Here is a 26453-nt window from a genome sequence, read left to right as displayed (position 1 = left end):
TCGTTTTTGCTCAAACTCGTACTATGACATATCCATACGATCCTTATGCCTTTCCAAGTGCTCCTAATCCTCAAGTTAGCTAATCATATCCAAATACGTTCTCAATGCCTGAAATTCATCAAAAACAAGAAAACATACCGAATAGAAGTAGAAAAGCATAACTTAAGAATATAATGCAATAATGAACCTAAATATGAAACTAAATGCTCTAAAATGCAACCTAAATGCACCTAAAAACTATATATAAATATGACTTATCAAACTCCCCCAAGCTAAACCATTGCTTGTCCTCAAGCAATAAGACATAGACATCGGAAAAGTTAGACAACCTACAATATGGCGCTATAACACGGCTAAACACTCAATTGAAAACACAAGAGATATAATCACTACATAAGCCAAGATCGAAACAACTCGAACAAAGCCGCATAGCATGTCATGTATCGCAATCGACTCTCCAATCATACCACAAAATCTCTCCCAAACTGGATTTAACCAAACTGACAGACCTCACTATAGTTATGTGCACTCAAATCTCTCATGTGTTTAAGGGTAAATAATGACTCTCAACCTAAATCAGTCGACTCAGATGAAGCAAATACTCTTTAACTTTGACTTTTTGACTCACTTAATACTCAACAATACAATACATATGATCAAGAGGACTTTTAAGGGTTGTAATGGGGCTGAGGTTAAAGGTATGGAAATAATTTGGGAATTGTGGTGGAAAAACCAAGAAGGGGAGCATCATATAACTGAAAACATGACCATAAAAGGTCAAACAACTCCTGCAACAACCAAATCTCCAAATCTAATCAACAACCTTTTTCACTTAAGAAATCAATCATAACCCTTTTTATTTCACTTTATTCACAATCTTTTTCACTTCTTTTTCATTTCATTTTTCACTTTTTTTTTTTGTTTTCTTTTTTTTCAAACTTTCATTTCAATTTCAAGCTCACTAAACATACTTTTCCATCATTCCAAACCACAAATAGAGCACTTTAATTCAATACAAACCAAACCAAAACTAATACTCGCTCCCCCAAGCTGGGCTTGGGACAAGAATCAAATGAGGCCAATGGCTTGTAATGTAGGTAACAATCGAACAAAGTCAGAAAAGGCTCAGCGGGGTAAAGGAAGGATAATATGAAAAAAAAATAACTCTGGAGCTAAGATCATCAAATGAAACGCCTCAATCATATCAAAATGTATGCACTATCAAATATCAAGGAGTACCAAGTCAAAGTCAAGATCAATGCAACAACGAGGAACTAATCACACATGAAAAAACAAACTGACACAGATACACAGTTTATAGGCACAAAAGCTCACTTAGGTTAAGGTGTCTGCATAGTAAGTTAAATCGAGCCAGAGAGAGATCAATCAATCTTACCACAAACAATCATTGCGAAACAATCGTGCTATGAAGTATCATGAACAAGATGAGTGACACTTAACAAATGTAGTAAAATATCAACAAGGTTCTCAAAAAGTTTTAGCAGTAGTCCTATAGATGCAACTAAAATGAGATGAAATCTAAATGAGATAATATATATGCAGATGCAACTAAGAAAACAGTACAATTTTTTTGGTTACACGTAAACTCCCACTCCTAATAAGCAGTACAAACCGTGCAACATCCTACGAAAGCAATGAAATCTACACTAAAAAGCAATAAAAGATAGAATATTCCTCCCCCAAGCTAGAATTTGCAGTGTCCTCACTGCATAAACCATCTCAGAAAAAGAACGAAAAACAACCCCGGGATCACCAAATCACCAAAGTTGCCCACCAAAAGCCACAACACACCACCAAGACCACACAATCCAATCATTCAACCAATGGCTTCAAAAAGAATTCTCACAAGATAACAACCAAACAAATATCCAAGCAAAAATTTGGATTGAACATAAACATGTGCGAGTGCGAGTGCGAACGAATGCTTACTGCCTAATTAATTGGGGAGAAGAGTCAAATATGCGCAAAAACCACGTCATAATGCTTCACAAACGCGAACTTGGACTAATTTGATGCCTGTTTGAGGGAATCCTAGAAGAACCATCAATAAAAAAAATTAAAAGTCCATCAGAAAAAAGTAATAACAAATTATACTTCAGAATAATACAAAAATAAAAGGAAAAAGAGAAATAGAAAAGGGAAAAGAAAATCAGAATAATACAAAAATAAAAGGAAAAAGAGAAATAAGAAAGAAAAGAAAAAGGAAGAGGAAAGAAAGAATCGAAAGGTGTGTTCAAATGGTAGGGGGGCGCTGGTGGTGCGGATGGCGAGAAGGATCGAAGGATGGAGGCGGTGGTCTGGAACGGAGTGAAGCAGAGGATGATAGAGGAGTGTTCAAAAGATAGGAGTGGGGTGGTGTGCGGTGTGGATGCCGGCGATAAGTCCGGTGGTAGTGCGCGATGTTGGTTGTCGGTGAGTGGTGCGGTAAGAGGGAGAAGAAGAAGACGCGAGGGGAGATTGGGTGGTGGTCTGTGAGAGAAACGCTGAAGAGAACAGGGGATTGGGGGACGAAAAACAGGGGCTGCTGGTGCGAAGGCGAGAGAAAAAGAAAAGAAAGGGGAGGCTGGTGCGGCAGTGCGCTGCTGGGTGAGGCGGAGATCGGTGGCCGGCGGTGAGCAGTAGCCGGCAAAAACCTGAAGGAAACAGAGGTGGGGCGGAGGTGGGGTTCGCGTGGGAGGAGAGCAGGGCCATGGATGGGCCAGCGGGCTGGGCAGGGCAGATTTTTGTTTTTTTTTTTTGTTTTTTTATATATTTTTTATTTTAAAACTCGCGCCACCTAAAAAAACACATCAAAGTGGTTAAATAAAAACACTAGAAACAAAGATGAAACAAAGTCAAAAATCAAAATAAAAAATAAAGAAAAGAGAAAAGAAAATAAGTCAAAACTCGGGTTGCTTCCCGAGAAGCGCAACTTTAAGGTCTTGCTTGACCGTTTAAGATTAGTAGACCACTCATGATAGTTCAATGCTCGAAGAAGCTTATCATATGTTCACGCAAACATTTCAGAGCATATTATATAACAGTGAAAGGGAAAAATGAAATAAGTTAATTCTAAAAATCTATGAAAACGACAAAAAGAAAAATCAAAGGAAAAATTATATTTACAAGAAGAAGAAAAAGAAAAGGAAAAATCGTTAGTTTTTTTACATGACTCAAAAGAAGAAAAAGAAACTAAATGTACATTATTTACGTTATCACGTAAGTCATTCAAAGGGGGAGAAAGAAGGAACGATGGAGATATAATAAAGGAGAATAAGGAACAAGATCAAGCTTTTGAGAGAGAGGAGCATGAAACTCAAAAATAGTAGGTGGAACCGATAAAGACTCATGAATCACATCACTCTCATCTATAGACTTCTCCAAGAAAGGTTTTTCATCCAAGGTTTCTTCCTCTTTTAAAATATCCATCACATTAATCTCTCCTATAATTTGATCATTATCCTCATAACTCTCATTCTTTATACAACACGCATCATCATCATCATCATCATCATCATCATCATAAAAATTAATATACGGTTGGGGATGAGAATTTTGAGTATAGTAATCAAATTCATATTGAGGTGAAGGAGTGATATCATTCACAAAAATGACATCACAAGACAAAAGATCATGAGAAGTAGAGTGACAACTAGAACAATGAGGAGGTGGTGTAATGTAAGTTGGGGTTAGAGGAATGACTCTAGCTGATAAAGACATCTCCCACTTATAAGTATCCCTAGCCAACCACTCAATTAAATCCCAACAATAATCAGGCGATTGGAATAGAAATCCTCCATTACACATAGATTCTACCACCATCCTAGTTTCTTCATTTAACCCCTCATAAATCACTAGACACATATCCCACAGTTCAATTCCATGATTAGGACCAATAAAATCACCAAGTCTGTGATAGTATTTCCAAAACAATTCATTCTCATATTGAGGAAAAGAAAAAATTGCTCTAGAATTACTAGCATATACATGGGATTCACATAACATATGAGGTAATTCAGGAGAACTCATGCAAAAATTGGGAGGATTTTGATATGATGCATCAAAACTGTAAACATGAGAATCCCAAGAATTTCGACTATGTTTCCTAGCAAAAGAATTATTCCCATCATAAAAATAACATGACTCCATGATACAGAAAAGTTATAAAAAAAATATTCACAAAAGAGAGAAAAAAAAATATATTTACAATTTAGTCTCACCAACAATAAAAAAAACTAAATAGAACAAAACCGTCTCCCCGGCAACGGCGCCAAAATTTGGTAGGCGTGTCGCGCACCTAACAAAAATAAATAACCTAACTAAAACTCCTAACTATGTAGTAGGGTAAGTCAGAGTCGATCCCACAGAGAGAAAGTTCTATGATTAGTCCTTAAATAATGGTAAGACTAAAGGAGGCTAATATCAATGATCGTCAAATTAACTATAGTAATCAATATATAAATAAAAGACTCTACAGTTAAGTATCCCCACTAGCACGAAATAATACAAAATAATTTCTACCCCAAACTAATAAATTAAATGTTCACAAGGAAAAGTACACCCTATAAATTACCATAGACCTCTCCCGAGTATCTATGGCTTCTCTAATATGCAGTCAAGCCTACTCCCGTGGAATCATGCAAATTAAAGATATTAAACACGACACTTTAACTTCCTAACAATCCATTCTACCTACTCCCGTGGAGAACTTCATGCCCTTAATTGAAATACTCAAATCCGTCAAAATCCAACTCCCGTTGTGATCAAGACAATGGAATCATAGCAATATTAGTTATCCCTAATCTAGTATTGGAATATGCACAATCAATTAAGCAAGAACGATTAACAATTAATATGAGAATTTAAAGAAACAATCATGAATTAAATCATACTAGGGTTTAACTTAACCATAGATAAAAGAAACTACTCTATCATGAGATAAATAATGAAAACTAAAACTATAAAAGAAAACATAATCAAAGAAATCAACAAAAGAAACTAATAAAACTCATGAATTAATGAAAAATAATAAAAACTAGGGTTTACACTAGAAACTAGAGAGAAAAAGGAGAGAGAGAAAACTAAACCTAAAACCTAAGAAAATAACGTGAGAGGGAGGAGGGAAAGAATGAAAACCTCTCTAAATAAATATTCAATAACCTAATATGACTTGGAAAGTAATTTACAAGATAAGGAAAGTCTTAAATAAATCATTAATAGGCGGATTAGTGATCCGCGGGTACACGTGGCAGATTTCAGCAGAAACAGTGCAATCTTCCGAAAGGCATAACTCCTTGACTAGAAGTCTCCTCGGGGCGTTCCACCTATCGTTGGAAAGATCTTCAAGTCTAGTTTCCAAATCTGGTGAAATTACTCGATTCTAATAATCACATCAAAAGTTATAATCATAAGAGTAGACGTGACTCTTTTTCACATTTCTTCTAATGATTTTCCGCTTCGTTTTTGCTCAAACTCGTACTATGACATATCCATACGATCCTTATGCATTTTAACTCCTTTCCAAGTGCACCTAATCCTCAAGTTTAGCTAGTCATAATCCAAATACGTTCTCAATGCTTGAAATTCATCAAAAACAAGAAAACATACCGAATAGAAGTACAAAAGCATAACTTAAGAATATAATGCAATAATGAACCTAAATATGAAACTAAATGCTCTAAAATGCAACCTAAATGCACCTAAAAACTATGTATAAATATGACTTATCAAAGAACTTGGACACTTTTGATAAATTATTATTTATGTATAATTATGAAGTCAACTTCATATTTATTTGGACTCTTTATCTTTATTAACATTTTCTTTTTACTCTTAGATTACAAAATTGGTGTTGCCGAGGAAAAAATGGTTAAACCGCACCAATCCGTTTTGCGCGGTTCGGTTTGAGTTGGTTTGGGAAAAAGTGCGGTGCGATTATTGTTGGAAAAATATCAAATCATATATTTGCGGTTTGGATTGCGCTACATCCCAAACCGCACCAAACCAAACCGCGAACACTACTAGTTAAAGGGGTGGTGGAAGGTAGGGGATTGAAGTTAGAAAATTTTGTTAGCTTTTATTCACACTCTTTTTTCGGAGAGAGTTGATCTATGCTAGAGAGAAGTTTTAATCATTACTTAACTTTGATGTATGATGATGAGAAAGGTGATTTTCAGACAATGATCTTAGAAAATTCTTCAAAGGGTCTGAAGGATCACAAATTATTATAATAGACGGTCTAATTTTAATATAAAATTAGACAATGCAAACCTACGTTCTCCTAAGAAGCCCATTCAATTTCTCTCTAACCTAACACTATTTTTAGGTATCTTGCACCATCCTAGTCGTCCATTCTCTTCTCCTTCTTTTATTTCCCTTCTAAATTTTGAATTAGAACAAACAATTTTTAAAAATAGTCCGTCAGTCTTACAAAATGGATTAAGCTAGTCACTAAATGGATTAAATCAGTCACTAAATGAATTAAAGAATGTTATTAATGAATAGATTAAACTGGTCACTAAATAGATTAAAATGGTCACTAAATAGATTAAAGTAGTCACTATATTAAGAAATATGATCTATTCTCTTCTTAATATTGGGCTTGGGCCGCGCCTACTTTTAAATTAAAAGTAGACGGTCTCTTACAAGACCAACTGCTGAAGGATAGACAAATATGAGGAAGCATATAGTTGTCTTCTTCTTTAATCATTAAATTGTTTGATTAAACTTGTTTTTGCTACTCCATCCGTTCCAAAATATAGTTCCCATTTATATTTTGGGTGTCCCAATAGTTCCTATTTTCATATTTAGTTCCACATTTTTCCATAATTTGTCTAGAAAAACCATGTCCCGTTATTTATTTGCTTCTTATATTTTGTTTTTCCCTTTGTTTATTCAACTAAAATGTTACAATGAATGCTCGCTCTTTCACCAATTATTCTCCATTCAATCTCCTAAAATCATCTTTTTCCATACAACATTTATTTAAATAAACGAAAAAATCTTTACTATCCTTCTTAGATTCCACTTGCATAAATTACTGTGAAAAAAGGGGAAATGAGAACTATATTTTGGGACGGAAGGAGTATTTCATTATTTAGGGTGTGTTATCTTCATATAGAAATCCATGTACTTATCTATACTGGACTTATCTGAATTTATTATGCCTGATTGAAACTTATTGAATCCGACTGAACCTAATTGGAACTTATTATAAGCGATTGAAATCTCATAAGGTTAGCTAGCAAAATGGCAAGATTAAGATTATGACATAATTTATTACCTATCAAATAGCAGATTGACACATATGGGAAAATAATTACTTCAGTAACTACTTTGCACACCCTCCTCTACCATAATTTGACAAAATTTACTTCAATAACTATTATGTGCCTTCTCCCTTCTTCTAGTTACATAATGAAATCTATGTATACTAATATATTAAAACGCGTTCCTAAACAATGAACGGTGCTACGTGATACTCTCCATTAGGATTTTTTTAATTGACGTAACTCACATATATTATAAAATCGATTTTTTCACCATATACCCCCGATAAATCAAGAAATTCACCATATACTCTCAATGTTTCAGATATTTAACATATACCCCTAAGTTTTCAAAAACGTTCACAAATGCCCTTTTTCTAACGGACGTTAGCTTGCCGTTAGCGTTATTTACAATTTTGTCATTATTAACCCCTAACCTTAACCCCTAAGCCCTAATCCATAAGTCTAACCCACCCACCCTCCCCTCCACCCCAGTCCTGCCCCCACCCTCCCCTCCACCTCTCCTCCAGCCAGACCAACGCCCCACCCCTCCCCTTCGATTTTCTCCGACGCTTGCAATTTTCTCCGACGACTTCGAACTCGACCTCTAGTTATTTTCGCCTACAACCGCAATTTCCGCCCCTCCCCAATATTTTCTTTCTCTTGTCTTCTATCCTTTCGTTAATTAGGGGGGTGGGGAAATTGAAGGGGAGGGGGCTGCAGGAAATCAAAGGGGAGGGTCATGGGGTGGGGGCTGCGGGAGATCGAGGAGGACGGGGTGAGGGATGGGCTGGAGTGGAGGGGAGGAGGAGGGGGGTGGAGGTTGGCTAGCAGGGGCTGGGGGAGGGGGAGGGGGAGGGGTGGGGGTCAGGCTAGTAGGGTTAGAGTTAAGGTTAGAGGTTAGGATTAGGGGTTAGGATTAAGGATTAATAATGGAAAAATTGTAAATAACGGGAACAACGACTTAACGTCCGTTACCAAAAAGGGTATGTGGTGAAAAGTTTGGAAAGTCAGTGGTATATGATGAATATATGAAACATTGAGGGTATATGGTGAATTTCGTGATTTATCAGGGGTATTTGGTGAAATATCCATAAAAAAATTAGAAAACTCCTTGTATAAGATGTGATTCCATGACTTTATGCTCATATATTAAAGTCTTAACCAGTAAACCAAGTCTCGTTTAATTTTATCATTTTAAAGTAAAATATTAATAGATGAAATTAAACATGTCATAATGCGGGACATAACACGGCCATAAAAACTAGTTTACATATACATATATTGGTAGGTTGAGGAAGTTGTTGGTATCAATGCAATATTGTTATATATGTCAGCTTTTTACGAGTTTATATTTTTTTATGAATTATTATTAGTATTTTTTTGGCTAGTTATATGAAGTGGTAGACGTTAATTAGTTTTTTCACAATAAATTTATAAAATATCAGTATTTTAATCAATTTCAACCAATTTTATAAACATTAGCATTTAAGAAAATTCAATTGATATAAAAGAATAAACAAATAATGAAAGTAAATGTCAATTGAAAATCAAAGATCCAAAAATCTTCTATTTGGCTGTTCAACTTGACCACCAATCTAATGCTCTGCCAAAATAAAGACATGTCATAATATAAGAATAACATTGCTACATTTAATGTATTACTCACATTTTTTTGGTTTGTACCAGATACAAAAGTAGAATACCCTCATAATACTTACATCTATAGTATATATATTACATTCATCAAATCTCATCTAAAATAGAACTGTTTAGGGGCGGAACGATCCGCTAAGCCAGTCCAGATTGACCCGTTAAAATTATCGGTTTGGAAAACAAATTTTGAAAAAATTTTCTGGGCCGAGCTCAGGCCGCTAATGTAATGGGCGGATATGGACAACCTCAAACATATTGCGTGCTAACCTGCCGGACCCGTTTATAATAATATATGTTTTCTATGAAATTTAATTTTTCAATCTTACTAATTTAGTGTTGATTTATCTTTTAAAATATATAGTTTATTTGCACTAATATAGTTTTGATAACACGCAATTATATTTATTTTTATCTTTACAACTTAATTTGTCGTCCTCTAAGGGCATGTTCTCTTCGGCATAAAACAGTTGAACTGAACTGAACTGAAGTGAGCTGAGCTGAACTGAATTGAATTAAATTGAATGTAATAAATATATAAATAATATTTAAAAAATAATAACATGAATATTAAATAATAATTTAATAATAATAATAATTAATGATAATAATGATAATTAATAATAATTATTTTATATTATTTGTATTAATATATTAATACTTGATGATGATTATATAATAACAATAATATATAATAAGAAGTAAATTAATATTATTACTATTTAATAATTAGATTTAATAATATAATAATATTTAGTAATAAAAATAATGATTGGGTCGGACCGCGCAAAATTACATCATAAACCGTTTTGACGCGATTTGTTTGGTTTACGAGCTAAAAATGTGGTTTTATTTGTGTTTTGACCTAAACCATGTTCCTTTTAATAATAATAGTAATAATAATGGGTAAAGCTATAAAACAAAATGATATATAGAAATAATAATAAGAGTTTTTTGTCAAAAACAACCTTTTAAAAGTGTCATTTTGTGAGAAACAACCTTATAAATTTTTTTCTGTGAAAAACAACCTTTAAATTCAATTTTTTTGTAAGAGCAGACCACGAGCCTATTTTCCGGCATTGACTTCAGTTTTCCAGCCTTGACTTTTTTTTTACCCGCTTCCTCTCTTTTATTTTTCTGGGAATTAACTTCTCCTGCAATTTCCTTCTTATAAACCCACCTTATATAACCACTTCTTCCCTCTTCAACACTTAACCACTTCTTCTTATCTCTCTTTCACATTAAACCCAAATTCAAAAATTTCCCAAAGAAATCTCTAAATCTTCTTTGCTGTATTTTAGGGTTCTTCAATTAATAAGTTTAGGATTTTTCACTTGATTTTGCTGTATTACACTTGATTTTCTGCCTGGGTTATTATGAGTCCATGTTGTCCTTTTTACAACTTAAAATTGACAACTGCATTTCACCATATTACTACAACAAAGAAAACAACAGATTAAGTTCAAAGGAATGTCCTAATTCGATTGATAAGACAAGCCCTAATTCAATTGAAAAGATAAGCCCTAAATGTTATGAACAAGAATAAATTAATTGAGATGGAGAATCCTAAACTTACCAATTGAGGAATCCTAAAATACAACAAAGAAAATTTAGGGATTTCTTTGGGGAATTTTCGAATTTGGGTTTAATGTGGAAGAGAGAGAAGAAGAAGTGATTAAGTGTGAAAGAGGGAAGAAGTATAAGGTGGGTTTATAAGAAGAAAATTGGAGGGAAAGTAAATTCCAAGAAAAATATAAGAGGAGGGGGTAAAAAAAAGTCAAAGTCGGAAAACTGAAGTCAATGTCGAAAAATAGGTTTATGGTCTGATATAAAAAAAAAAGAGGTTAAAGGTTTTTTTTCACAAAAAAAAAATTATAAGGTTGTTTCTCACAAAATGACACTTTTAAAAGATTGTTTTTGACAAAAAAACTCTAATAATAATAATAATACTTAATAATAATAATATAAAAATAAATAATAATAATAACAAGAGTAATTAGTAAAATAAATTAGACCAACATAATAATAATAATATTTAACAAAATAGTTATAAAAAAAATGAAGCTAAGTTGAACTGAGCTGAACTGAAAATAAGTTGTGAAAAACAGACCCTAAATGCATCAAATCTCATCTAAATTCTAAAACTACTTTCTATAAAATCTTCTCCAGTAAATTAGTTACTCGCTATTAATTTTCCTTATATCATCATTCATCCTCTTATAATTAACTCAAATGGCGAAATTTCATTTAAGTATTTAAATAGAGGGAAAAAAGGTTCATAATCCAAAATCTTCTAAATCTTGCTCATCTACAAAACATAGATAACCATTTAAAAATTGACCAAAATCATTTGAAACTTAAGCTTAAACCTCAATCCCTAAACATTAAAAGTAAAACTCAACTCAACAAGAAGTGTTTGTCGGCGCATGACGGCATGATCGTGCAACATTACGAAAGAAATATAAAAAGGTGAGGCCATAAATAATCCACCCCAAAAACCATAAATAAAAACCAACAAACATTATAATAATAATAATAAAATCATAAATACAAAAAAAACTTCCATATTAAGAGAGAGAAATAGCCGGGTTCGGATCAACCGCCTTTTGTAAAATTAATTTCCATTTCTCGGAGGGCCTTTCTTGCAATTATTCTCCCCAATTTCGCAAACCCTAATTTCTTCTTTCTCTCTCCTCGACGCCTCCATTTCTCCTTTCTCTCTCTCTCCTCGACCAAAAATTTTACCCTAAATCGCACTCTCCTTATCTCTCTCCAACTCCTACCTTAGGTGTTTCTTCAACAACTAAAAGATTAAGGTTTGTAAATCAATTTCTTTTTTTTGATTTACACTTGTTTTTCTTTCTTATAAAGTTCTGATTTTTAATTTTTAATTTTCTTTTTCAAGAAGATAAATCAAAAAGATTCTTTTTTTTATATTCCTTTTTTTTAAAATCTTCATCTGTTGATTCTTATGGTTTGTTTGAATTAGGGTTTTAGCCAGATCTGGTATTGGGTTTTTCTGTTTGTCGATTATTAGGGTTACGAGAATCCGATCCAAAACCCTAGTTTTTCGACCCCCAAATTGGGAAAGGGAGTTGAATAATTTAGGGTTTTTGAGGTGGGGTTGAATTATTTTAAATTTATTTTTAGGGTTTTTGGAAAAGAAAGAAAACCGTACATGTATGGCTTCAGGGACTTTAGGAGCTGATGAGCTTCCTAGGGAGAAACCTCGATGGAGTGAGAATAGTAAGGTTTATACTCGTAGGGCTTCCAAGAACATCAAAAAGACCGACAACGTTGTCAAAGATCCTGAATCCGTCACTGCAACTGTAACCGAGACTGCCCCTGCCACTGCCCCTTCCCCTGCCACCCCTACTGCAGCTGCTGCTGTTGTTGAAAGCCGTGTAATCGAGAATAACAGCTGCAACGATGATAACAACAAGGGTTTGAAGGATAATGATGTCGTCGTTGTGAATGATCATGTTGTGAATGATCATGTTGTTAGTGATCATATTGTGAATGATCATGTTGTTAATGGTATTGCTGCCAATAACATCAGCAACAGCAGTAGCAGAAGTCGTAATGAGCAAGAAGAGGAGGAGGAGGAGGAAAACAATGATGATGGTAATGGGGGTGATGATGAGAAGGATAATGAGAATGAGGAAGCCCAGGAAAAGTTATCATCCCCGCCGAAACTGCCTGTAGAAGAAGCTAATTCGTCACAACCTCAGCAGAATTCTTCACGTATAGGGACTGCCTCGGGGGACTCCACAAGCTTTAATAGAGATGAGGTGCCTGTTCCGAATGGGCATGATGAGAATTTGGCGAATGGGGTTGTGATGAGACCGCTGGTTACCCAGGTTGATGATAGGTTGACTATCAGTGTTTCGGCTGCTAGGTCTAAGGAGGAGGTTAAGGACTTGAAAAGGAAGTTAGTAGATGAGCTTGATCGAGTGAGGAAAATGGCAAGGAAGCTTGAGGAAAAGGAGATTCAACTTAATGAGTATTCTAGTATTGGTGCTGAAACAACTGTTCCTGTTGGGCACTTGCAGTTTCCTGTAAATGGTGGAATTGAGAAAGGGATGGGTGGTGGTTTGAGGATGATTTCAGAGACGGGTTCTGTTGGTTTTAATGGTTCGAGGCCTTTTAGGCAACTTTCAGTTTCTGTAATGAATAACAATCACCATGGAATCATCAGTGAAATTGGTGAGAAGGAGAAGAGGACTCCCAAGGCGAACCAGTACTATCGAAATTCTGAATTTCTTCTGGGTAAGGACAAGCTTCCCCCTGAGAGTAATAGGAAGGCAAAATCAAGTGGAGGTAAGAAACATAGCGGTGGAGAATCTGATCATGGATTCAGAATTGATAAGAAAATTTTTGGCAAATGTAGCAGTTTGCTTCAGAAGATAATGAACCACAAGCATGGGTGGGTGTTCAATCAGCCGGTGGATGTGAAGAGGCTTGGTCTCCATGATTATTTTGATATTATAAAGCATCCAATGGATTTGGGTACGGTGAAGGCTAGGTTAACCAAAAATTGGTACAAAACCCCAAGGGAGTTCGCTGAGGATGTGAGACTTACTTTTCATAATGCCATGACCTATAATCCTGCGGGGCAGGATGTCCATATCATGGCTGCAGAGTTGCTAAGGATGTTTGAAGAGAAGTGGCCTGCTATAGAGATTGAATATGATCGTAAGTTGAGGTATGAAATGGGTCGTGAGTTTGGGGTGCCAACTCCAACATCAAGGAAGAGATATGCCCCTGCCCATGTTTCTGTACCTATGTCCTTTGCTCCACCTCCGCTTCTTCACCCCCCGCCATCCTATCAAGATGTGAGAAATTTAGAGAGGTCACAGTCAATGCCTGTTCGACCAGAGTCAAGGCCGAAGCCTGCATATTCGGTAGGAAGAAAGCCTGCTCCGAAGAAGCCTAAAGCCAAGGATCCCAACAAAAGGGACATGACCTTTGATGAGAAGCAGAGGCTTAGCACACATCTTCAGAGTTTGCCTTCAGAGAAGCTTGACGCTGTAGTTCAGATCATTAAGAGGAGGAATTCAGCTCTATCACAACATGATGATGAAATTGAAGTGGATATAGACAGTGTTGATGCTGAGACGCTTTGGGAACTGGAAAGATTTGTAATGAATTACAAAAAGAGCCTGAGCAAGCATAAGAGGAAAGCTGAACTTGCTCAAGCTAAAGCAGCAGCAGTTCAGGCTGCTCAACAGACTGTAAATTTCTCCTTTTGTTAGATTCCATGTTCGCATAAGGCCTTTCTTATGTAGTTTCATGTAGCTAATTCAATTGTATGTTCTCTTGTAGCAGATTCCAGCTCCTGCAAATACTGAAGCACCTAGAGAAACCAGAGCAGGTAAATGTCTAAAAAAAGGATTGAAATCGGTTTGCTACCAATCTGATATTTTTCTCATTATTCGATTGGTTTGAATGAATTGTTTGATAGATGAAGGAAATGCTGCCACTTCTCCTCGTGTTCAAGAAGAGAGACGTGATGATAATGCTAGTGGCTCAAGTAGCTCAAGCAGTTCTAGCAGTGATTCTGGATCCTCTTCTAGTGGTAAAAAATTGAAATTGAAGCTTCTAGTGCCAGATTCTCCTGCTCTCCCTTTTAAAAGAAGGAAAAAGGAAGATTTGATCTTAACCTAAATATTCTCTTGCAGATTCAGATAGCGATAGCTCATCCAGTTCGGATTCAGATGGAGGTCATTAACGTAGGCTACAATCGCTGTCATTGAGGTGGGTAGCAACACTTAAGCTTTATTTTCTTTTTAGGACCCCTGCCAACGACAATTCAAGTTTGATATGGTTTGCTAGCATGTGTATTTTTTTCTTGTTGCAGTAGTTTGATAGTGTACATATCAAATTCCTAAGAAATCCCCCCCCCCCCTCCCCCACAAGGAGCCCCAATAGAATTAATAATTGGCCCGAGCTTCATTTCATGCAAATCATATTTGGTCTTATCCCTATGTTTTAACATATTGTTCTATTTCGAATATATTTTACTTGTGCATTTGGTGAAGGGTTTGATGTGGACCTAGTATAAGTAAAAGCAATTATCAGGCATCCCCTATAGCTCACTGAGGTGCAACGTTAGGGCCTCCTAATACTTTTTCTTCTTACCTTTACAAAAAAAAAAGCCTCATCTTGGAGTGAACGTAACTTAATAAATGTCCTGTTATGTTTTCTGTTGTATGAAAATCATCTTGGTGCTCTTTATTGATTTGATTTGGTATTCAACAATGAAAAACTAGTCGTTCTTATATCTTAGTTTGTATCATGTGATTATAATTGATTATTAATTTCAAGGAAAAAAGGACTAGACTCTTGCTCAAGTTGTAGACCCTTGTCTTATCAATATACTTTTATGACTTTGCTGATCTGGACAAGTATGTCCCAAGTCAAGCTTTACTGCTACAGTTAAGACAATGGAGTTGCTTACTTGGGTTTCCCGTGACTATATTTTGCTTACATAATATAATAATTTCTGCATACGAAAAAGCTTAGTGAGCTAGGGTTGGATCATGTTAAGTGAAATGTTCTCGTTTGGGATTATTGTTCTTTTGCTCTCCTGTGACCGTTCCTTGGGGAACAGATAATATTTTTAAGATGGATGAGATAAACTCCTTCCATCTCACCCGTCAAACATTGGTAGGTGGTAGTAAATGGCGGTTTTGGTAATGGCTATTAGGATAATCTTGTAAGGCAAGTCTAATAATGTCAATGTCCATTTATGTGTGTTCATTTCGAAAACATGTCTTTTTTTCCCTATATTTTCATTATTATCCGTTATCACTTTGGAAGGTGATATTTGGTGATAATGAAAGTTTATAAGAAATTACATGTTAGATGATGAAGTTCCAGGGACACAAGGTTTTTCACTGAACTTCTCCACCACCTTCACCATTTATTACCACCTACCATCAGGTTGTGAAGGGTTAATAATGTCTAGGTTTTCTTTGCATCTGTTGATTCAAATCATTGTTGTTGCTATAGTTGCTGGTAATATGTAAATCTGATATAAGACTTCTTTTTGCACCTGGCAGTATTAGGTAGTTAGATGCAAATGGTTGCTGCCGTTGATGTATGCTGAATCTACGTTTGCGTCGTGGAGCATTATGTAGGCTGGTTTATCCCTCCTTTTACCAGCAATATAGTGTGGTGGCGTTGAGCTTGCCATCATATTTAGCCATACCCTCATTATTAATCTGGTGGCTCCAAAAAACACAGATTTTGTATCATAATCTTTGCATTGGTGGTTTTGAGATGATGGTGGTAGCAAATGTACATTATTATCCGTAGATGCTACTGACATTTCTTCTGCGTAAGTATTTGTGTTAGGGAAGCAGCAGCATATAACAATACTTTGATTATCACTGGCGTACATATAGAGCGGTCAGTATTTGCTGTAGGGTGGGTTAGGCTTGGAGTTGAATTCTTCTATCTTTAGAATTTAGCTTAGTTTTGTATAGATATTTTGTTGTATGAGGATAGGTGGAATTCTTTTCGTGCTTAGTTTGATACCCATTTATTCTCATTCCAGATTGTCCCATCATATAGTATCAGCCTAATATTAGGATTAATCCTTTCTTTGCCTTTCTAAAATCGGATCAAAATTCTATCACGATGCACTAAAGATGTAACAAAAATAATAATTTGTTTCCTTTAAGTGCGCTCTTATCAATATATCGTGCCACTACAAATAAATATAGAGGATTTTTCAACTGTTTAGTTGGACATGACGTGATTTCTAGCATTTGATTACTTGAATGCAGTGATATTAGCCATATTGACATAGTCAGGGCTATGATGTTTTCCCTTTATTTGCAAAATTGAATGTGATTTTGATCCAGATGTAGTTACTGTTGAGTTGTTAGATGCTTACCTTAAGACCTAGTAGACAAACAACACGCAACTAAAACAATTGATGACCGTCAATTTTGAAATACGGGAAAATAGCTACTGATAAAATCTAAACAATTAACGTAGAATAATAGCAAACAAAAAACCAAACTGAAGCTGGTTGAATTGAGGTCAAAAAGAGCACAACTATATGCAACCAGCAAACGGAAAGGTTCACAGATTTTATTAACATATGAATCCAGCCGACCCAAAAACGGCAGAGCATTTTCAGAGAATTTCAAATAGCGCCACTCATACAACATGGGAATTAGCAAAATTGTAAGGTTTAGAGTGCCAGAACTAGCTAAAATCTGAAATACTTCAATTCCTAAAAACCTGTATTAACCTCTATGCAAGAGGCGTATTCTCACAAATCTTAATTCTTGTTGGCGAACTCAATCCCTTTTTGGATGGAAGATAAAAGCTCAGGCTTGAGTTTGTCCAGACATTCTTCCTCATATTTAGACAAGGATCCCAATCCATAGATTTCTTCCACTCCATTCTTTCCCAATCTCACCTGCAGGTACAAATTACACATAGCACACTCAGAACTCAGAAGAAACTACCAGACTTCAAAGTAAACACCCATGAATCATAAATATCAGATATAGTGATTACTAAGAACTTGTGTCTTCATTACGTACAAGACTATAAAGAAATTCATCTCTTCTGCTGTTTTCATCTCAATATAAATCATAATGGACTGATGTCATTAAGCAAATAAAAGAAAGGAGAAAAGGGAATAGAGCTGCAATTGTTTAAGAGATTGAAATAGTATTACCTTAGAAGCAAAGAACGGTAATTCTGTGACTTGTGACTCTACAAAAGTACACTCCACAACATCTGGGACACCATTGAGTCCCTTTAAGCAGGCATCTGCAAAAATGGCTCCAGCATATCTACAGGAAATAAAGCTAATCAGCCAAGAGCTTCAGCAAATTTAGACATAATGAGCAGCTGAACATTGAATCTCGAGAAAAGAAGAGACACTGACTAGATTTAAAATTTAAAAATTGGAAAACAAAATTATCAACTACAAGGTCACATACTTCCAAATGTTCTCTTTATCTGATATAAAAGGGTCATTGAAGTTTCCCACCAAGGTCATTGGAATCCTGTTTGACAGTGGAATTTACCAAGGGCACCTGACGCAAGGTGCCGTAAGTAGATAACCTCTTTGAATCCAACAACCCTAGACACATTGAGGTTCACTGAGCATATAGAAGGTATATGCCTCAATTCGCCTTGGACTATGCATGAAGCATCATGCACCTCAAGTCACCAGGTACCCCTGCCCCTGTTTTTCTCATCTCTATTCTGTACCCCTCCAAAAGTTTTAAACTCACCAAGGGGCTACCATTACCATATAGAATTTCTCAAAACACATATTGCCTCCCATGTTCTCATTTAGGGTCATATCTATTCATTATCTTTATTTTTCTTTGTTTATACAATTTGGTTGCCGTGACTCAGTAACCCCCTCCCCCCTCTTTCATCACCCAAGTTGATCGAATAAACTATTTCTCAAAACTGTTTATTTTTATTATTTGCTTTTATGATATTTCAGCTTTTTTTTATATGTATTTTTATTGATCTTATCATATTATGCAGCAATGCAGGTATGGCACACAGATTATTTGGTCTTTATGCATCTAGAACATACTCTCACTGCCCGTGCTTATGTTCACACTTTCCACTTTTTGTATGTTTGAAATTAAGTTATAATTTATTTTTGGGATATTTTTCTCTCTAATTTTCCCACCTACTTTTTTCACTCAGCTAAATCTGCATGCATGAAGTATGTTAACTATGAGCGGGGTTAATTACCACTGCCACTTGCATCTCTTCAAAGTCCGCAACCCTACTCATATAAGCATGTCCATCAATATTTCTCTTCATTGTGATCCAATAAGAAATCAGATTTTAACTTATAAATTTCTAGCTTAAGTCTATGTGTGACCTTGAATATAAAAAAGCTACTTAAATTACCCACTTCCAGCCCCTCAACAATTAAGCATAAGAGGTTTATAAAGTCGAAATACATTGCATATTTCTGATTTTATCAGCACTTACGCCATAGACAATGTTGCTGAACCCTTTCCAGCCTTTGCATTCACAACCTCTGTTCCTCCATCTTGTGTTCTCTTTGTAAGAGCTTCAATGTCTTGTTCTGAGAGATTGGCTTGTGGGACAGCCTAACAAGAGAAACACGCAGTCACACACTCTGGACCAATTACATGGAAAGATAAAAATCAACCCAATTATTTCCCCAACAACAGGAATGGAGAGAAAAGCAACAAGGTCCATGAAAATACCTGAGAAAACAATGGTAGAATGGTTATGCCAGCGTGTCCTCCAACAACAGGCACATTAACCCCTGCAAGTAACCATAAGAGGTAAGACAATTAGCAAAATCATGACTGCAACTACGGGTCACTGATATCCAATCTATTGCTGACAGCTCCCATCATGAACATAATGGAACAATTGAATATGTAGCATTTACATGTTACAACCCGAGTAAGTTACAAAGGCCCGACACAATGTTACAATAAGAGTTTGATAGCATACCTTCAACTGGCACACCAGCCTTTGAAGCATAGAAAGTCTTAGCTCTAACCACATCCAAAGTTGTCACACCAAACAACCTCTTGGGATCATATGTTCCAGCTTTCTTGAAAACCTCAGAGGCAATAGGCACTGTTGAATTCACAGGGTTGCTAATCATGGCGACAAGAGCCTAATCCACAATAAGTTATAAGATGAACAAATTGTTAAACGAGTCACAGGGAAGCAATACACTAACAAAGAAAAAGAAGCATTCAGTAAAAATGAATTTAACTCACATTAGGGCAGTGCTTGGCAACAGCATTGCAGAGGTTTTTCACAATACCCGCATTGATATTAAAGAGATCATCACGGGTCATACCAGGCTTCCTAGGAACACCAGCAGGAATTATAACAACATCTGATCCCTCTAGTGCCTCTCCCATGTCATTGTCCCCAGCATAACCAAAGACCTACGCAAACAATGATTCAGATCAACAATGATACCTCCAACACAATCTACATCCACAAGCAATCAATAAGAACAAACACTGCCAAACAGTGATACACAAGGTAATAGAATGGAATTTCCCACAGCAACAAAACATCGATACGAACAAATACTGCCAAACAGTGATACGGAAGGTAACAGAAAGAAATTTCCTGCAGCAACAAAATATCGATCCAAAAAAAATATAGCAAAACAGCGATACACAAGGTAATCGAACAGAATTTCCTTATCAAATCATATATATAGATGATATCCTAAGCCTGCATACATCACATTACAATTTCACCATAAACCACAAATCTAACATTACCATCACATCATAAACCCTAAGAAACATTTATAAACAAACCCTAGATATTGCATCAAGCAACCCACATAATGCAAAATTCCGCACAATGCATCAAACTATATCAATCAACAAATCTAAATATTAAAACACAACCTAACTAATTAATCAACTAAGCCAAAAACCCACACAATAAAATCTTAAAAATGAACTAACATAAAGGACTTAGAAATAAAACATAATCTTTACAAATATATACCCAGTAAATTTTTTCCAAAAAAATTAAAACCCACTACAAAATTTTCAAAAATAAAAACACCCACAAAGGAAAAACACTAAAAATGCAAAAGAAGATAAAAAAAAAAAAAAAAAGAGGAGAGAGAGTAGACCTGAGCACGGGTGTTGACATGGCTGCAATGGCGACACCTGGAGTACCGGCAAGATCGTAGAGGGAAAGAGTGGATACAAGTGGATTAAGTTTCATCAACATAGAAAGAGGTTGTCCGATCCCACCAGCTGCACCTAAAACTGTAACTTTGCGCTCAGGATTAGGACCTGAAGATGATGTAAAAGTGCGAGGTGCAGATGCAGATGCAGGTGCTGCGTAATTGCACCTTCGAACTGCAGATTGCATAGATCTCAACATTTGGGTCCTCATTTTTACGAACAATTTGGAAATGAAAATTGGAAATGGAGGAGAGAGAAAGTGAGAGATAGAAGGAGGCGAGAGAAATGGGAGAGTTTTAAGGGGGTTTTATGTGAGATATGAGGAAAGATGAAGAAAAGGGTTGTGATTTTTTTATTTTTCGATGATATTTTTGTTAGATGTAGATCAGTAGATGGCATCTACTTTTTTTTTAAAAAAAAGTTTTTTTTGTTATTTTGTGTGGGAAGCATTTAAAGAGGTTCTTTTCATATTATTGAGAAGGGGAGAAATCCACATAGCAATTTTTTTTTTTGTTTTTTTTTTTTGAGAAGGGGAGAAATATGAATTTTTTCCTTCAATAATGCCAAAAAGGGGATTAATTCCCAAAATGTGCCACAAAAAATTTTATTTCCCTGCGTACCGTCCACGTAGGACGGCACGCGAAAAAAAGTTTTTTTTTTGTTTTAACGGAGGTAAACCGCTACTCGGAGTAGCGGTTTACTTCAAATAAAACCGCTACACCGAGTAGCGGTTCATTCACATAAACCGCTACTCACAGTAGCGGTTTTAATGAATGAACCGCTACTCTGAGTAGCGGTTTTTTCCCTCGGATAAACCGCTACTCCGGGTAGCGGTTCATTCATTAAAACCTACTCGGAGTAGCGGTTTTGTACCCATTACACACCTCACTGCATTGTTTCCACATAACTGGCCAACTGCCAAAGAAAAAATTCCAGCAATCCCAAACAAGCATCCAACCTGCAATTCCAGCAATTCCAAACAATTATCCAACTCCAATTTCAACATTATCCAACCTGCAATCCAGCATTCCAAACAATTATCCAACCTCCAATTTCATTATCCAACCGCAATTCCAGCTTCATCCAAATATAAGCCACACATTGATCACTCATCACCAAGTTCATACACATTCAAATGTATGTAAAAATTTTTTAGTTACAAGTTAGAGTGAGAAAATAATGTTAACTAACTACATAAACAATAAAAGAAACTTCTAAAACCCTCTCTTCTTCTTTTGTGAAGGTGTAGATGAGTTAGGTGTGGTCTCTGAGTCTCTGCAATGGCATCAAGGAAGGGGGAGTAGTGTCAGAACGTCGTCGATAGACCCTCTGAGTGACTGGAGGTGAAAGCAAAGCTGTCGTGGTAGATATATGGGCAGCAGACGTAGAAGATGTAGAAGTCGATGTATATCCAGCAGAAGTAGGCACGCCCTGTACGATGTGGCCATGCCCAGCTCGGCCAACAGCATCAACACATAGTCCCCTCATAGTCTGCAATGTCTGCGCATACAACTCAAGCACCATATCTGGAGGCAATGACTCAGAAGCCTCTAGTACAGTACCACACCTATGAGCAATCAAGGTTGTTAAAATCGGGATTCTACTTTGAATCGTAAGGTGGTCTTAGAACCGGATCGTAAAATCGAAACGTAGAATCGTAAGATTCTACGAAAATGTATGATCTTAATATTGCTCATTTTGTAAGTTTAAAAGGACTAATAATTGAAAAAAGTAGTTGTTTAGCCAATGAATAGGCGATATTGACCATATATGTCTATTAATAGCTTTGGTATCTTAAATAAATTTGATTTAGAAGTATGAGGTTTCCGTTGGTACACAAAAATGCATAGAATCGTGTAGAATCGTGAATCGAATCGTACGATCATATTTGAATCGTAAAATCGTAAGATTCTAAGATTTGAATCGGGATTTTAACAACTATGTGAGCAATATCAGATAAAGTATGTGCCTAAATAGAAAGAAAAAAATACATATTATATAGTTGTATAAATAAATAAAAGTGCAACTAAAAATCAGTGAACTTACCAGTACTATATCTGCAGACGCAGGCTGATAATGTGTAGAAGGTGGTCGCCTCGATGGATTCGTCAGGCGTAACCTCGTGATGCGACGAAACCATATCATATACTCGTCAAAGGCATGAGTACGACCACTAAAAGGAGTGCCCTGAACTATGTGTCCCTCGCGCTCATCCCAATGTGCAATGTAAGGTCGATGTCTGAGCGGATAGTTCTTGTTCTTCGACCTCCGATCTATGGCATGAAGGGTTGTGCTCGTATCAGAAGGTGCGGGAATCGTCTGCTCGAATCCAAACTGGCGCATAACTCGACCAGGAAAATGGAACTCTACAATGTCGAAACAGATAAGTGGGGCCACTGTGCGCCATACATGTCGATCAGCTCGACATATAGCAGGTAACAACGCCAGTCTCGCATCAGTATATGGCTGCCAAGTCATCTACAAAAAATAGAATCTTACAAATATTAGGCAAAAGAAGAGTCTACCAATGTATATAAGTTAGGCAAGTACGAGCCTATGTACCTGCTCGTCCGTCTGATGGTCAAGTGCATCCCTGTAGTAAGGAAGCCCACCTGCTGTGTGGGACTAGTGATGTGTACTCGAAGCCAACTGAAAAGAAATATACGTATTATCCATGAGAAAAATGAAACTAAAGAATGTCAACAAATGTGAGACATTGAATATTACCTGACAGCTAAGGGGTCAATCCCCGGAACATGCTGGGAGCCTAAAATAGGAACGGCCTCGTCAAACTGTGGAGGTGGGTCCCGCACCCTCGAAATCCGAGGTCTGCCAATGTGTATGTGCTCCCATGCCCAAATCTGTAACAACAACACAGGGCCACCTAACTCCCTCGCACCCCTATGTGATGCCCGACATAGCTGCCGATACAGGTATGCAAGGGTCGCACTACCCCAACTATATGTCCCTGCTACGTCGAGATCAGCTAAAAGTGGGAGATAAAGAACCTGGACTGCATCTCCACTCTTGTCGGCAAAAAGAATGGACCCCATCAATGCAAGAATGTAAGCCCGGGCAAATCGCTGTACAGTCACCTCATCAGCATCATTCGGCAACAAGAAAAAATGTTGCCGAAGCCATGTCAATCTCAAAGACGAACCCTGGAGAACTTTGGGCTCGTTCTCCGGTGTGTTGGGCCAAATCCCTAACAACTCGAAAACTAATGCAGCCCAGTTACCCTCGCCTCGACCAGTAACAGGTGCCCCGTGCACTCTAAGTCCAAGGATAACAGCGACATCCTCCAAAGTAATCGTCGCCTCCCCAACAGTCAAATGAAATGTATGGGTCTCCTGCCTCCATCGCTCCACTAATGCCGTCAGAAGTGGTCTATCAATCTCCAAACCTCCCCCAACCAAACGATGTATGCCGAGAAAATTAGCCCGCTCGACATACCGAAGAACCCTATCGTGAATCTCCCAGTCAAGATAGAGACTGTGATGATGCAACCAACACCATATCTACACCCACCATCATGATGTAGAGACCATAGATGAAGGGGAATGTCCAACAGATATCTAGCTGCCTCGACATTAATGGAGCCAATTCGATCCATATAGTACAAAAACTTCCTTTTCTGCCTAGCATATGCAGCTTTTCCGAATAGGTTCTTGATGGCAGCATTCTTATACTTCGAATTCAAGTTCGAAGCAAGATGACGCACACAAAAGTGGTGATGTGCATATGGTTCCTCCCATCCACTACCAGGCTCATTCATAGCTGCAAGGATACCCCTATGACGATCAGAGATGACACACAGATCCTTTCTATTTGTGACGGAACGTCTAATGCAAGCTAAAAACCAAGACCAGTCCTCCGTGCTCTTCCTCCACAACAGCAAAGGCAAGTGGGAATAGCTGGAAATTAGCATCTGTTCCCATAGCAATCAATAATTTGCCTTTGTATTTCCCGTACAAGTGAGTACCATCTATAGTGATAAGAGGCCGACAATGACGGAATCCGGAAATGGAGGGTTTAAAGGCCCAGAAGACCCTCCTAAAGATGTGCGTAGTAGGATCTTGTGTTGGGATCGTACTCCAGTAAACGACAGTGCCTCGATTGGACTCTTTCAAGGCTTGCAAGTACCTCGGTAACTCTTGATACGACTTCTCCCAATCACCAAAAATATTGCTGATTGCCTTTTGTTTTGCTAACCAAGCTCTCTTATATGTTATTGAAAATTGATATTGGTTCTTCACAAAAGTAAGGATGGACTGAACTTTGAATGAAGGATCAGTCCTAATGAAATCCTCGATAAGATCAGCAACGAAATCTGATGAAATGAGAGGATGGTCTCCACATGTTATGTCTCCTAAACAATTGCTTGCATGTGGACCAACATATCGTACAATTTTGAATGAGAACGACTTAGTCATGATTGCACGCAACCTCCATGGACAGTGACACACTTCCTTTCTAGCACATTCAATGACATACTTTGTGGGCTCTGACTCTAACACCCGAAACATCTGGTTTCTAGAGATCGACCATGCTTTCACAAAATTCTTTAATTGCTGCAATGAGGCGAACTCTTGTCCTATCTCAAATTCAGAAGCCACAGTTAATGAACCAGTGACATTCCAAGTCATCCATGAATCTATTAACCTTTGATCAACTTCGTCAACTCTAAGCCAATCTTGTGAAGGAACACCAGCCTTTATTGCCTTGTCAGCTAATTCTCTTGCATCATCATCCTCATCCCTATCAGAATCCACATGCTCCTCCTCGTTTCCCAAAAAATCAACATCATTTTGATGTAGAGTGTCAAGATGGAATGTGGATGGTATGTGGGGAGACGAAGCAGGAGAAATAAACTCATTCATGTGCTGATTTACATAATGTGGGTCTGACAACATGCTAGTAAATGATTCAAATTGCATATTAGGAGCTGATGTCGGTACCTCCATGCTATCCCTAAAGTCCATTGAAGGTACATAACCCACATTACTTTGCACATTTATCTCTTTGGGAACTTGTTCAATGTACACCTCCATTGCCATGGCTGACGTTTGTGTCACTGAAAGCCACATAGCACTCAGTGACTCGTCATCCTCTAGTGCAATTGGCACATATTTTCCCGGCATCGGATATCTCATAAACAATTTCAGTTCCACATACATACGATCACATCCAACAACGTCATATACCCTATTCAGAATCTCTTGAAACATCATACCGGAATTGATGAACAAAAACTTTTTCCTTCCACCTCTATACACAATATCAACATCATTTTGAGATAATTCACCATTCCAATAAAGGTATAGAGGATATTTAGGTTGTTCCATATTCTACATACAAAAAACATAATGTTTAATTAAGTTATTCTTATTCTACATATTCAAACAATATGAACACTATTTTTCACCTATACTAGTAGTATTTACAACATAAACACAACAATTCATGCAAAATCAACCATCACAAAATGCTCAAATCTTTTAACCAACCAACAACTAAATTATACTAATCAAACAACTAAACAATATGCTAATAACTTTCGAATTATACTAATCACCTTCCAATTATACTAACCTTCCAATTGATACAAAATCAACCATCACAATATCCTAAATTTTTAATCATCAACAACTAAATTATACTAATCAAACTAAACAATTTCCATCTAACAAATATGGCATGCTAAACAAATTAAATTAAAAAAAAACAAAAAAAATACTCACAAAGATGGCTGTGGTCGGAAGAGAGAGAGGGAGAAGTGACGGATCCGGTGAGGTGGGCTGTCGTCGGAAGAGAGAGAGGA

The 26453-nt window shown here is 36.8% G+C and overlaps 3 protein-coding genes across 4 annotated transcripts; 1 reads left to right on the top strand and 2 right to left on the bottom strand.

Annotated features, from left to right (window-relative positions):
• The first annotated feature begins 11491 nt into the window (after positions 1-11491).
• On the top strand, positions 11492-16491 carry LOC104891409 (transcription factor GTE4). Of its 2 annotated transcripts, none has more exons than XM_010677098.4 (5): positions 11492-14155; positions 14247-14295; positions 14386-14499; positions 14603-14678; positions 15986-16491. In XM_010677098.4, exons 1-4 carry the CDS (start codon positions 12104-12106, stop codon positions 14650-14652), a joined length of 2265 nt encoding a protein of 754 aa, XP_010675400.2. In that variant the 5' UTR covers positions 11492-12103; the 3' UTR covers positions 14653-14678; positions 15986-16491. The 2 variants fall into 2 exon arrangements, with proteins under 2 accessions (XP_010675400.2, XP_010675401.2); XM_010677099.4 differs by having other exon boundaries at positions 11494-14155; positions 14250-14295.
• Positions 16492-16993: 502 nt separating this feature from the next.
• LOC104891410 (malate dehydrogenase, mitochondrial) lies at positions 16994-20993 on the bottom strand. The gene is given in 8 exon segments (XM_010677100.4): positions 16994-17358; positions 17623-17740; positions 18915-19036; positions 19157-19218; positions 19413-19581; positions 19688-19861; positions 20575-20603; positions 20606-20993. Coding segments are annotated over 8 exon segments (1053 nt in total). The 5' UTR covers positions 20844-20993; the 3' UTR covers positions 16994-17217.
• A 3481-nt stretch (positions 20994-24474) lies between these two features.
• Positions 24475-25860, bottom strand: LOC130591065 (uncharacterized). Its single transcript, XM_057393966.1, has one exon. The coding sequence runs from the start codon at positions 25858-25860 to the stop codon at positions 24475-24477; it is 1386 nt and encodes a 461-aa protein (XP_057249949.1).
• Positions 25861-26453: the final 593 nt, after the last annotated feature.

The sequence above is a fragment of the Beta vulgaris genome, chromosome 4, assembly GCF_026745355.1.
Source record: "Beta vulgaris subsp. vulgaris cultivar EL10 chromosome 4, EL10.2, whole genome shotgun sequence".
In the NCBI taxonomy this organism is placed as follows: Eukaryota; Viridiplantae; Streptophyta; class Magnoliopsida; order Caryophyllales; family Amaranthaceae; genus Beta; species Beta vulgaris.
The sequence above is the reverse complement of the archived record's forward strand: the minus strand, read 5'-3'. Positions and strand labels throughout refer to the sequence as shown.